Below are 12,823 nucleotides of genomic sequence, written 5' to 3'. Positions count from 1 at the left end.
TGTGGAATGGGGTTTGGCCGAGGAAAAATGTTCAGTGAAAAGTTTTTTTCTTTAACCCCATAATTTTCGCACATCAGGGAGCCGCTATCAATATGCAGGGTATTGAAATCGCATTTGAATTAGCGCTCGCTGTTCACTTTCGATTTCGCGATCACAAAAGATTTTTTTTGCTTTAACCCCATAATTTTCGCACATCAGGGAGCCGCTATCAATATGCAGGGTATTGAAATCGCATTTGAATTAGCGCTCGCTGTTCACTTTCGATTTCGCGATCACACGCACTCTGTGTAAAGTGATCCCTACTTAATATGAATAACATGCTGAAGTGTTGTGAAATACATGAAGACTATTTTTATAGGCTATTTTTATAGGCTTTATGGACAGATAAGTTAAGAGTGACTCCTGAAGGACCAGCAAGAATTGATCTTCCAGAATCTGGCAGTAAGTTTTAAGAGCTCATTTTTGTCAGTCTCTGCAAGACACACTTTTCAGGAGATGGACTAAAAATGAGCTCCCAAAACTTACTGCAACAGTAAGGAGAAAAATGTAGAACTTGAAAAATTGGAAAAACAGCTTATGACATTTATTTTGGACCTGACATTAGAATTTATTTTGTAACTGGACTGTCTACTCCCCTTATCATTTAGGAATGCCAATGAATCCTGCCATGGCTGGCTATGCTTCCACACCAATGATGCCAAACATGATGCCTACTATGCCCATGATGCAACCCATGCAACGTAAGCATCCTGCTGATGTTGTGCTTCTCTGATAGCATAAACTGTTAAATTCTTACCCTCTTCCTACTGCTTGTTTCGGCTGTAGCTATGATGATGCCAACTGCCATGCCACAAGCCATGCCTGCTGCAACTCCGGCTGTCAACTCACAGCAAATGGCTGCTCAGCAGCAGGCCTTTATCAATCAACAGGCTCTGCTTCTGGTGAGTAAAGCTTCTGGTATAACATTATTATGTTCTTACATTTGTAACATGAGTTCATTCAACGTAAAGTAGACAGATAAATCTATTTTTCCCTATAGGCTCAGCAGATGACAATGCAGGCGATGACACTGTCCCAGAAACAGCAGCAGGAAGAGATGCGAAAACGCGAGAAAGAGTCAAAGAGACAGTCACCACGTCAGCGGCGGCGCTCTCCTCCACGTGCACGTTCACCTTCACTCTCACCCTCACCCAGACCCCGAAGCCGCCCCCAGGAACAAAGAACCGTTCCTCAGACCCCCAAAAAAGCCCCAGAGGCCCTTCCAAAGCCCCGCGGTCCAGAGGTACAGGAACTGATCAGTGCCTGTGTTTTCTTTAACTGTATGTTTACACTTCAGATTTTTGCAATGACTTAATTTGTTCTTTAAGGCACAGCCTGAGGCAGAGGTGGATCTCAGGGCCCCAGAAGATCAAGGGTCCTTTCAGGAGAAGAGGACTTTTTTTCAAAAGATGGGTGAGTGGACACTGTCCAATCAGAATCCTTAAAATGGCTAAAATAAAACTGCATAAAAGATTTTCACTATCTTTATGCATCTCGGGAACTTCAGAAGCACGCCCAAAGTCTGCGCCAAAGGTTGCTAAGCCACTGATATACGCCTCTCCGCCGGAGGTGACCCAACCCAAATCACCTCCACCAGTACAGACTGAAGGTCAGACGTTTGTCACAACACCTAGGGCTAAGTTTTTGTGGTTCATTGTGGTCTTTATTTAAATTCATACTTAAGATTCTAATGTCTTCTTTAGTCTTCTAAGATTATATAATGTGTCTTGAAGTTTATAAACCCTTCTTCACACAGTGAAACCTCTCCCAGAACCTCCTAACATCCAAACACCTGAACCAGAATCTCCAGAACCCACATCTCCTAAACCAGAACCTACTAGTAACATTAGAGAGATCATCAAGCGGTACCAGAGCCGGCCCTCTCCAGAACCTAAAGCCTTCGAGCCTGTCAGGTGGGCCAAGAATTGACATGAATTATTGTAAAGCAATAGCTTGCTCCACCTAGAGACCACTTTTCATGATCCATTGAATTCCCAATGGATCAAATCAAGTCTTTTTTCAACTTTTTTATTTTCTCGTGACATGTCCTGTGTCACTCTGAAATGTGTGCACTATGGAAGTAAAGTGGGTTGCTAACTGTGATTCACATTGACTTAATGCAACCTCTGCTGTTATTGATCACTTGCATAATATTATGTTGCTTTGGCCTTTTCACTTGGAGTGATTCCCAGACTGTAAATGGAGGAATAATGTGGACTTTGATCTTCACAGGGTTCCGGCCAAGCACTTTGTAAAGAAAAATGACCCCAAAGAAGAGGCACTGGCCATTCTCAAAGCTCAAGGACCTGTCTCTAACCAGAAGGTAGATGATACCGACCTGAGTGACATGCCATAATCTAGTGTTTTAGACTTTTTGAGCTCAAAGTCAAGGATGCACAAGTTCACCATGAATCTTTTTTTTTTTGTATTATTTGTGCTGCAGAAACAGTGGGAACAGAAGCCTCCTTCACCCCCTCAGCCGCCTGAGTCCCGTGGCCCTCGTGAAATCTCTAACGATATGAGGCAGAAGCAGCGTTCACTAGCTGATCTCTTCGGCTCGCAGCGTTCACATGCTTTGCCTCGAGCTCGTGAGCCTATCCCTCCTCCACCTCCCAACATCCCCGACCCACCACCAATGCCTCCTAGTAAGTGATTCACATCTGATATATAGGGATAATTTCTAACAATTTGAGTTGAATTACTGAAATAAATGAACTTTTCCACCACATTCTAATTTATTGAGATGCACCTGTATATGCAGTACACATAGTATGTCGTCAAGTACGATTGAAATCGTATTATTTAATTTTCTTTAATCATAATTAGCACAATTAACTGAACATGAGGTGAAATTAAATAATTCACTACTTGTTAGGTTTGAGCGGGTGTTGTCATTTTTGTAATGCTGCCAGGTACTATGCATTAAAATGAAAAATTGACAATTCTCTTTCTCGGAATATATTCCAGGTGTTGAAAACTGGCAATTTATTAAGAAATTTTCAAAATTAATAAGAAATAATTAAGGTGTTTCATTTTTTCTTCCTGTAATCAAAATATTGTAGATGTTGAAAAACTAGTAATTTATTAAGATTATTATTTATTAACTTATTCACTTATTTTTCCTTTCTACAGTTAAACTTAAACAGGTTTTTTTGTCAATTGTATTTTAAGGTTTTTACATAGAAATATATATTATGTTTATATGTATTTGAAACTAATAACATTTTAATGGTTTTATGTTTCTAATAAAATATGGTTAACAATTAAGAAATAAAAAAAAAATTCCAATATTTCTTAAAGTTTTTCATTCTGTCTAATAGAAAAACTGCAAAATTATTATTATTATTATTTTTTTTTTTCAAGCAAATGTGTTCTCTTGGGGTTATTTGGATAGATGGATCATAAAAACGTACATTTGTAATACAGGGGTATGCATATACATTTAAAAGTTAGATATACATATGCAAATTTGAAGAAAGCTGTGAAGATTTTATTCTCTAAAATTCTAATATTAAGGTAATATAATTTATAATATCTCATCCTTTATGTGTTCCTAAAGATCAGTTCAACAAGATGGTTGAGGAGGAGAGTGTTCGCTCTCAATTGCACAGATTCTCTGCCAGCGTTTACTTTTCGTCCCCCAGTATGCCTGGCAAACTCTTCCTGCGCAAGGAGGTAACTAAGTCAAGAGAGTTTTATGTGACTTTGCATGACTCCCACAACGGGTATCATGGCTGCTTCTGGCTAACTGAAGTATGCTCAATGTATTTGTGTTTTCTTGTACGCAGCTGTTTTATCCCAGGGAAAAATTCAACCACCCATACATTCTTAATTTACTCTGTGAGCAGGTCAGTAGCAATCATAGCATTAGATTTATTCAACGATGCAAAGTTTCAAAATTAATGTATTTTATATTAGTTTGTGTACATCAAACTCTGGGCCACACGTTATCTACTGTTTTTGAAAACTGCAGATCATGCGAGACACTTACTCGGATTCTTGTCTGAGGATTTCACGTGAGGAAAGGCGTAAAATGAAAGATCTTTTGGGTATGACAGATGCTGTTTTTTAATAATCTGTTACTATATACCAGTCTAATAATAATTCAGATAAACTATTATGGACAATTCAGCTAGTCTCTGTGTTTTTCTCTTACCAGCAAGCTTCCATATCGGAACCAGTATCAATTCACTAGATGACACCCTGAAGAAAAGAATTGTCATGGCAGCAAGAGACAACTGGTCCAATTACTTTGCACGTCTCTTTAATGTGAAGGTGAAATACTTGGCTTTGCTTACATAATGCGCATAAACATGCATACAGAAATTTGTTAAGCATGTGTGCTTCAACAGGTGGGGAATGGAGGAGATGCTCAGATTCTGGGAGTGTCACATAGAGGAATCAGACTGCTGAAAGTGGCCAGAGCTTCAGGCATAAACCCTAAACACCTCAGACTTCTCCACAGCTACAGGTACAGAACATCTGAGAGGCTAAAAATGTTGTGTTAAACAGGCTAAAGCATGCTTTAAAAAAAATTTATTACACTATTGTTCGAAAGTTTGGGGTCTGTAAGATTTGTTTTTAATGTGAAAGAGAGTAAAAACAGTCATATTGTGAAATATTGTTACAATTTAAAATAATTGTTTTCTGTTTTAACACATTTGAAAAAATTATTTATTCCTTTAATGGCAAAGTTGAATTTTTAGTAGCCATTAGTCACATGATCCTTCAGAAAACAGCACCAAGTCAGCTAACTAATAGGCTGATTTGGTGCTTAAGAAATTTTTGTTTTACTATCAAAGTTGAAAATAGCTGTGTGGGTTAATATTTTTTTGGAAACCATGATACACCTTTTTTTCAGGATTCTTTGATCAATAGAAAGTTAAAAGAACAACATTTATTAAATTTATTTTTGTAACATTACAAATGTCTTTGCTGTCAAGATCTATTCCTTGCTGAATAAAAGTATTATTTTCTTTAAAAAAAAAATATTGACCCCAAACAATTGAACAGTAGTATATAATATTCTATAGTGTAGCAGTTTATATAACCATATGTTTATACTGTTCAGTTTTTCACAGGTGTTGTCAGTACAGCAACAAGGGGCTGATAAAGTCGGGATCTCTTTGAGTAATGAGGAGTTAGAACTTCACTCTCAACAGGCACCACAGATCGCTGCTGTGATTCATCTCTTCCTCATGGAGCTGATTACGGTGCCGTGATACTACCCTTAACACATGTAGCTTTCATTTTTCATTTAAAGTCACCATACCTGACCTTATTTACTTTCATGGTCTTACAAGGAATGGTTAATGCAGTACATTTAAACAAATAGAAATTGCTCAGTCTCTGAAACAACTCAGGCTCTCTTTTTTAATTTCTCAACCCTTCTCCTTCAACCACCTCCATCCTAATATGCAAAACCTTTTTTTCACAATTGAAACAATTGCCAAAGGATTAAATCCACCACGTTTTTTTTTTAATATCCTGTTTCTTTCGCTATATAACAAGTAAAATGGGTTGTGGTTTCATGTTGACTTTAACCATGACATTAACTATTATTGTGCATAGTTTTCATTTCAAAATTTGCAAAAACAATGATAAATGTGCATCTTACCTCCATTTGCAGAACTCAGACTATGTGATTGCTGTGAAAAGCTATGTGACAGATGACAGGAGCTTGCTGAGCTTTCACAGAGGCGATGTCATCAAAATTCTCAACATGGACGGCCTCAAGGACGGTGAGAAGAGAATTTGAGAAAACCATTTCAGATTGTGGATCTCCTTAAACTTTACCTTAAAAACGAATACGTGTCATTTCTATGCCATTAGCGACAAAATCATAAAAACATGTTCAAAATTGAAAAAAAAAAAAAAAAAACATTAGTTAAGCAAAAAGTCAACATGTCTGACCATTAAAAACAGGCTTTCCAATTTGTTAATACACTGAGGATACGATTAGATTAATTTCTGCTGTTTACAGATGTTAGGCCTGTCAGCAGTGACACGGCACAAGTGTTATTTCCCAGGACACATATTTTTTAGGAAGTAGGAACATTTAATGCATGATATTTAAAAAAAAAAAAAGTTTGACATGTTTGTATATCAAATATCACATGTGTATATGAATAAGTAGTACATCATAACACCTAAAAGGGATTTACTATAGTTTTTTTTTTTTTTAATCTTTGCAGGATGGATGTTTGGTTCCAGTGGAGGCCGTTCTGGACTCTTCCCAGTGGATGTCACTCAGCCTTGTGCCCCACCAGACTACCACAGCAGCAACATGGAGCGGCAGCTTGAACGGAAAAAGAGTATGAGACTCACTGGCTCTTCCCCCAATGTACCTGCCAATGGCCCCGTCACCTACACGCCTGTCAATGGCCCTGTGACCAACATACCTGCTAATAGCTTTGTCTCCAACACCCCTGTTGCCCACTCAGTGGCTAGCAGTGTATACAGTGCTGACGTGGGGTCCATCCAGAGATCTGAATCAGATCATCAGCAGTATATCATGACTGAGTTTGCCAGGAAGTTCTTCACAGATGCTATCAGCAGGTGAAATCTTCCGGAAAGCAGAGGAGTTTGCATCATACTTCACAAATGCCACTTGACATTGATTTATTTCTCTTATTTTTCAGACAAAACAAACACAAAAGTCTTAATGAGATGGTGGAATACACTTCAGTACGTATGCATCTCTTAGTCTCTAACTCGATCCATGCTGGGATTTTATACGTTTTTTTGATTGCTTTTGTTTGCTGTGTTTTCGTTTATTAGAATCCTGTTCAGGAACCACTGATCCTTTTCTCAGACAATGATCTCAATCGTCTTGGTGCTCAAAACTTCATGGGTAAGTTAACAAATGTACTGAAAAACAGATTAACTGTAAGGTCACCCATTATAACAGCCAAAAATGTGGGTTCCCTGGGTTAATGTACAGTCAGTGGGTCATGTAAAATAAAATCAGAAGCCCAGTAAGAAGCAAAGAGGTCTTTTATGTGTACAAGTTTGGTAAGGTGGTAAAAGTTTTACCACCCTGAAAGGGTTTATTTTTTTTGCGATAATGACAGACTAAAAAAAAATGGTATGATGAAAATGTCATGACACCATCATGACATCAAAATAAGTTAAGCGATTTTCAACTTTTTTAAAATAAGTTATACAAGATTCAACTCATGTTTTAAGTCAGTTTAATGTAATTCAAGTTAAAATGACTTATAAAGCTAAGTTGATTGTACTTAAAAAATTTAAGGCAGCAACTTTTTTTTAATAGTGTATAACTACATTATCCCACTTAAAAATACATTACATAAATTAAACATAAAATTGATTTATATGTAATTTAAAATGACAAAATAAATCAAATGAATTCATTATCGACTTGACTTTAAATTAAGAGAGTTTGGAGGAATCAAAAAGCCTTAAAAAATAATATGGCTATATATAAAATTGTTTGCCTGGGGAAAGTGGTCATTATATTTAGTTGTCGATATACCAAAATATTTGATCACAGATTGACCAATCAGAATGAAATATTCCAATCTGATTCCATTCCATTCAAAGTTTTTGACACAGCAGTCTCTTTGTAGTTTTGATGCAGTTTATGATGGATCAGCCTATGAAGAAAAATCAGACAGAGAGTGACTGTGTTAACTCCATTTTGCAGGTAAGCGTTCCTTCCAAATGTACAGCATATTTTATTTTAAGAGGTATTGTGAATTTTGACATCTGTTTCATGACAGTTTGTTTTGGTTTAGTTGGGAAAAGAGAAGGAGTTCCTCAGAGATGAGATCTACTGTCAGGTCATCAAGCAGACCACAAAAAACCCAGTGAAGTGAGTAAATAATATGTGTACACTACCATTCAAAAGGTTGTGGTCAGTAAGTTGTTTTTTTTATACTTGGATGAGACTGTGAAGACATTCATAATGTTACAAAACATTTCTGTTTCAAATAAATGTTGCTATTTTGAACTTTGTAGTCATTAAAGAATTCTGAGATTTTACCAGCCCTGAATTTTTGAATGTGCATTTTATTTGCTGATTTTATAGGGAGAACTGTACCCGTGGCTGGCGTTTGTTCAATCTGGTGACTGGATTCTTCCCCTGTTCCAACACTCTCCTGCCATATTGCACCCGCCACCTGGAGGCCATCATTCAGGGTGCCAACCACCCATTTCAAGGTACAGTATTCACTTGTGGATTTTGCTATACTATATGATTAGAAAGTTATTTGTATCAAGAATAGCTGTTTTTGTGTTTGCACTGGGTTATGTGAATATAATATTTGTTTACAGAACTGGCAAGTGTGTGCTTGAAGAATCTCAGACGATCACTCAGTTTCGGAGGACGCAGACACATCCCTTCACATTCAGAGATGGAGGCCATTTTGGTAAGTGAAGACACGTGAGAAAAGAAAATATGTTAAACAGAGCAGGCGAAAGTATGTGAAATTGTTTTCTTTGCTCTGCAGGCTGGGAGGAACTCCCGTCGGCTGCCCATAAAGCTGCCTGGTGGAAACGAATTTACCTGCAAGATTCGCAGCTTTAGTGTAAGTGAGGGCTGCTCTTTCTATTTTCATTCTTTTCAGATAATGTGTTGTTTACATGTAGTGCTTTTCTGCAGGTCGCATTTGAGGTGCTACAAGACTTTTGCACTGAGATGGGCGTCTTAAATCCAGCAGAAGTGAAGGAATTCTCCATCCATGCCACTAAGAAGGGGGGTAAGATATCTTTAGTCACTCTTATGCACACTTGAACACACATTCACACATCAGACAATGCTTTCACACTGTCTTTACCACAAATCCCTCTCTTTAGGTGATGTGACACGACCAATTCACTCCGATGAGTATCTTTTTGACTTCCTGCTGGATGATGGCTCCATCTCCCTCTCCTTTCATCGAATAATCTGGAAACAGCCCTTGCGGTTCAGCAATGATCTTTATCGGGAGTTCCACTACCAGCTGGTACAAAAACAGTCACTTTTGAATTCATTATTATGTAAAATATTAAAGTAATAACACAACCCCTGTTTTACATGAATGAATATCCAAGATTCCAAGATATATATCTATATATATCTTGAAATGTACTGTATACACTACCGTTGAAATTAAATGTATACATTACTATTCTAAAGTTTGGTGTATAATGCTAAAAAAGATTTAAAAACAATTATTTTAAAGAAATGCAACAGTTTATTCATCAGATAATCCTGAAAAAACATAGTTTCCAATTCTATGAAAATATTAATTGTCTCAGCTATTGTTAAAGGCACAATATGTAATATTTTTTTTATTAAAATATCCAAAAACCACTAGAACAGTTTTATATATTTTGCTGACTTGTGCACTTACATTATCCCAAATGTTTCGAAGAATGTTTAAATCCAGAGAAATAAGCAATTTTAACTAGTGACACGGACCGTGTCCATAGTGTATAGTGTCACCTGCCGATGACATCATGCACCCTCGATTTCCGAGGAACATGGAAACACCAAAGACGCTTTAATATGCTACGCATTTTATTAGACAGATGACGACTGCACAGGGTAGCATTATAACAGAACTTTCAAATGTATCTAGTATGATAAAACAGCGCTGCTTTACCCCACATCTGCACGACCGGAGGGAGCGGAAACGGTCGACTGTGGCATAATAAAAGCTCCGCTGCTTTCGAACCGTGTGACGCGCTCGTTCAGCGGCCTCGTTTCGCTTCGACGGCTTTCCGCCTCAACCTCTACGACGTTAATAAATCTTTAATACATTAGCTCATCCATGAACATGATTTCTGCCCGAGTCCCGTCGGATTGCTTCGGCTGTGGGGATGAAGACGACAACTCCCATGATTCCACACTCAGTCACGGCGTCATCAAACTACGCCTTTGTTTCTTTGTTTGTTTTGAATACGCGCCCTCTAGTGGCAAAAACGTACATATTGTGCCTTTAATGAGAAATGTTTCCTGAGCACCAAATCAGCATATTACACTTAAGACTGGCATAATGACGGCTGAAAATTCAACTTTGCGTCACAAAAATAAATCACATTTTTAAATAGATTAAAATAAAAACGTTATTTTCAGTTGTAGCAATATTTCACAATATTACTATTTTTTACTGTATTTTTGATTAAATAAATGCAGCCTTGGTGAGCATAAGAGACTTATTCATTGAAAAATCTTACCAACCTCAAACTTTTTTATATCTTTCATTTTCATGTACTGTATGATGGATCTTATGTTTTTCAGCTTGTGGCTAACTATCTGGGAGGGAGGCTGTTGCTGCCCACGAACAGTGCTACAATCTACCAGCAGGTGGCAGAGTTGACCGCTCTTCAACACCTTGCACTTGGGCTGACTGATCTACCCTCCAAGTAATTTTATATATATCTCAAACATTTGATTTCTTATCCCTAAACCTTTCGGTGAAAATCGTTTCAGCTGACAGTCAAATCATAGTTTTAAACCTGACACATCTTCACATGTAATCAATTTTCATCTTCAGCGCTGAGGTAAAGCAGTACCTTCCCCGGATGGATCAGCTCAACTCCAATGACGAAAGACTTCTTGCTACTATACGGGCACAGTTTTCTACCTTAGGCCCCCTCAGCCTTCTTGATGCCAAAGTTCGCTTTATCAGTGAGTGAACAAATCTGCTTAATGTTTCCAGATAGCTGTGAAACCATTTCATTTATTTACTTCACATCCTTATATCCATATAAACAAACTCTTCAACTTTCCAGAAAGTGTCAGTGTGCTGCCTTTCTTTGGATTCGATGTATTCACTGCTCAGAAAGTAAGTCATCGCAGCTGCCCCTCTCCCTCTCTGGTCGCAGTCAACCATGAAGTTATCAAAATCCTTGATCCCAAATCACAGGTATTACAACCTTGATCTGTCACTCCAGTTCAGTTCCCATGATGTGTTGACCTTAATTGTGTGTTTTAACCATATCCAACCAAAACTAAACAATCACAAACTTTGCAGAACGCATGTTTGACAATGTCTATGGTGGATGTGCAGTCCTTGCGCTCAATCCGTCCCAAAAAAGACAAACTGCCATCAGTTGAGATCAGCTTTAGTGGCCGAACTCAACCCAGGACTGTCAGCTTCGGTCTAAAGCAGGTTCGTATGTAGATGATATGTACAATATTGTCATTTTCAAGAGCTGGTCTTATTAATATTTGGTTATGGTTATTAATGAGATTGCTCTTGTATTGATCTCTCGTGTCTCCCAGGCGAAAGAGCTGTGCCACACCATTGCTGTGATTATGGAAGAAGTGGTGAAACCCTCCTACAGCAGTTTGTCCAGTCGGTCCGGAACTCCACATTAAACAACCAACATATGCAAACTTCCCCTAATATCCCATGACTTACTCTAAAGTTCAAATATGTCTCCTGCCATAAAATATTGCAGTCGTTTTATTTAAAAAAAAGATGTACAAATGTTTATGTAAGATCAAGGTTAATGCTTACAAAATGTTTAATTCAATATAGACAGTGGTTTTCAGGGCTGTAAAGATACTGCAGAAAAGAAGTATACAGTACAATTTTCTATAAAAAATATGACATTTTGAACTGTTTGGAATGGACATTAATGATTTAATAAGCATTGTTTAATGTAATGATGTTTTTTAAACAAATATGTGTTTAATTTAGCATCATTATGAATTTATACCAACAAATGGGGATGATTTGTGATTATATTTATTATAAGGCTGACCTATTTTGTATATGTGTTATAATTATGTGTAATTATTTGCCTCCAAATAAAAGAAAACTGATTAGTGAGTACAGATGTTAAACTATTATAAATAGTATAACATGTTAAACTATATGTTATGTTAAACTATAAAGTGTAAAATGTCTTCTGAAGTGTAGTTTTCATAATTTTTCAATAAATATCACTGATATCTCTCCACCTGTCAGAAAACTGAGAAAATATATATTTTTTTCCATTTTCGTGCAGATACATATTTAAATAGTGATATTTATAAATATGCATTTGTTATAATTTTTTTTTGCAAATAAACAAGAATAAACTAACTGACATTATGAAAACAGAAATAATATAGGAAGACAATAAAGAAAAATAAAATAAAACAAGAAGTACAGAGGTATAGTCAATCAAATTACATAACATTCAGCAGATCATTATACAGTTTCACAAAATTTGACACTTTTTTTGGTGTTAACATTTTTAAGTGTTATAATAATTAGGTACTTAAAGTCACAAAGTAAATTATGTAATTTGGGTAATGTAGAAAATGTACATTTATGAATATAGTATTTTCCCAATAAAATAAATACATTTCCTATATATTCTATGTTATGTTTACAATGAGAAAAATAACAGAATATATAACACATAGTTAAATCAATGTCTAAATTGGATTTTGAAGCAAAGAATTTTGACAAGTCAGACCAAAATCCCTTAAGGGGGCATTTGAAAAAAAGATGATCATTCAATACTGAAATTACAGAAATTACAATTCAAATGAGGATTACCAAATTTTGATGTAATCTCATTCGTGGGTTATATATTATGCAAATTATTTTTAAATGTAATTATTTTACTTTGTTGGGAACAAAGTTTATAAGGTAAGAGCCATGCTTTTTTCCAATTAATCTTATCTATTAAAGAATTCCTAAAAAAAACATTTCCCCTCGGATAATTATTTTCCTTGACTGAAACACATTTCTTATAATTTGATTACTACATTTTGGGTTGTAAATATATGACATCAAATGTTTCACTTTGATGTGCAGGGCAACTACCAAACAGA

The 12,823-nt window shown here is 36.5% G+C and overlaps 1 protein-coding gene across 1 annotated transcript; it reads left to right on the top strand.

Moving 5' to 3' along the window:
* Nucleotides 1–676: 676 nt before the first annotated feature.
* On the top strand, nt 677–11,569 carry LOC107702443 (unconventional myosin-XV-like). Its single transcript, XM_016504764.1, has 30 exons — nt 677–740; nt 826–941; nt 1,040–1,282; nt 1,368–1,452; nt 1,547–1,648; nt 1,796–1,952; nt 2,272–2,362; nt 2,483–2,684; nt 3,599–3,714; nt 3,828–3,887; nt 4,013–4,088; nt 4,199–4,314; nt 4,392–4,510; nt 5,111–5,252; nt 5,669–5,780; nt 6,234–6,597; nt 6,681–6,726; nt 6,820–6,892; nt 7,632–7,708; nt 7,800–7,876; nt 8,093–8,223; nt 8,338–8,432; nt 8,514–8,591; nt 8,666–8,762; nt 8,860–9,008; nt 10,289–10,413; nt 10,545–10,678; nt 10,783–10,916; nt 11,025–11,162; nt 11,276–11,569. Exons 1-30 carry the CDS (start codon nt 692–694, stop codon nt 11,369–11,371), a joined length of 3,600 nt encoding a protein of 1,199 aa, XP_016360250.1. The 5' UTR covers nt 677–691; the 3' UTR covers nt 11,372–11,569.
* Nucleotides 11,570–12,823: the final 1,254 nt, after the last annotated feature.

The sequence above is a fragment of the Sinocyclocheilus anshuiensis genome, unplaced genomic scaffold (genome assembly GCF_001515605.1).
Source record: "Sinocyclocheilus anshuiensis isolate Anshui unplaced genomic scaffold, SAMN03320099.WGS_v1.1 scaffold190, whole genome shotgun sequence".
Lineage (NCBI taxonomy): Eukaryota > Metazoa > Chordata > Actinopteri > Cypriniformes > Cyprinidae > Sinocyclocheilus > Sinocyclocheilus anshuiensis.
The sequence above is the reverse complement of the archived record's forward strand: the minus strand, read 5'-3'. Positions and strand labels throughout refer to the sequence as shown.

Bases quoted from the DNA above. Each gene is read 5' to 3' on its own strand.
- LOC107702443 (XM_016504764.1), top strand. From the start codon at position 692: ATGATGCCAAACATGATGCCTACTATGCCCATGATGCAACCCATGCAA. The intron at 6,598-6,680 runs GTGAAATCTTCC...CTTATTTTTCAG, and splicing joins TTCACAGATGCTATCAGCAG to ACAAAACAAACACAAAAGTC. The intron at 7,709-7,799 runs GTAAGCGTTCCT...GTTTTGGTTTAG, and splicing joins GTGTTAACTCCATTTTGCAG to TTGGGAAAAGAGAAGGAGTT.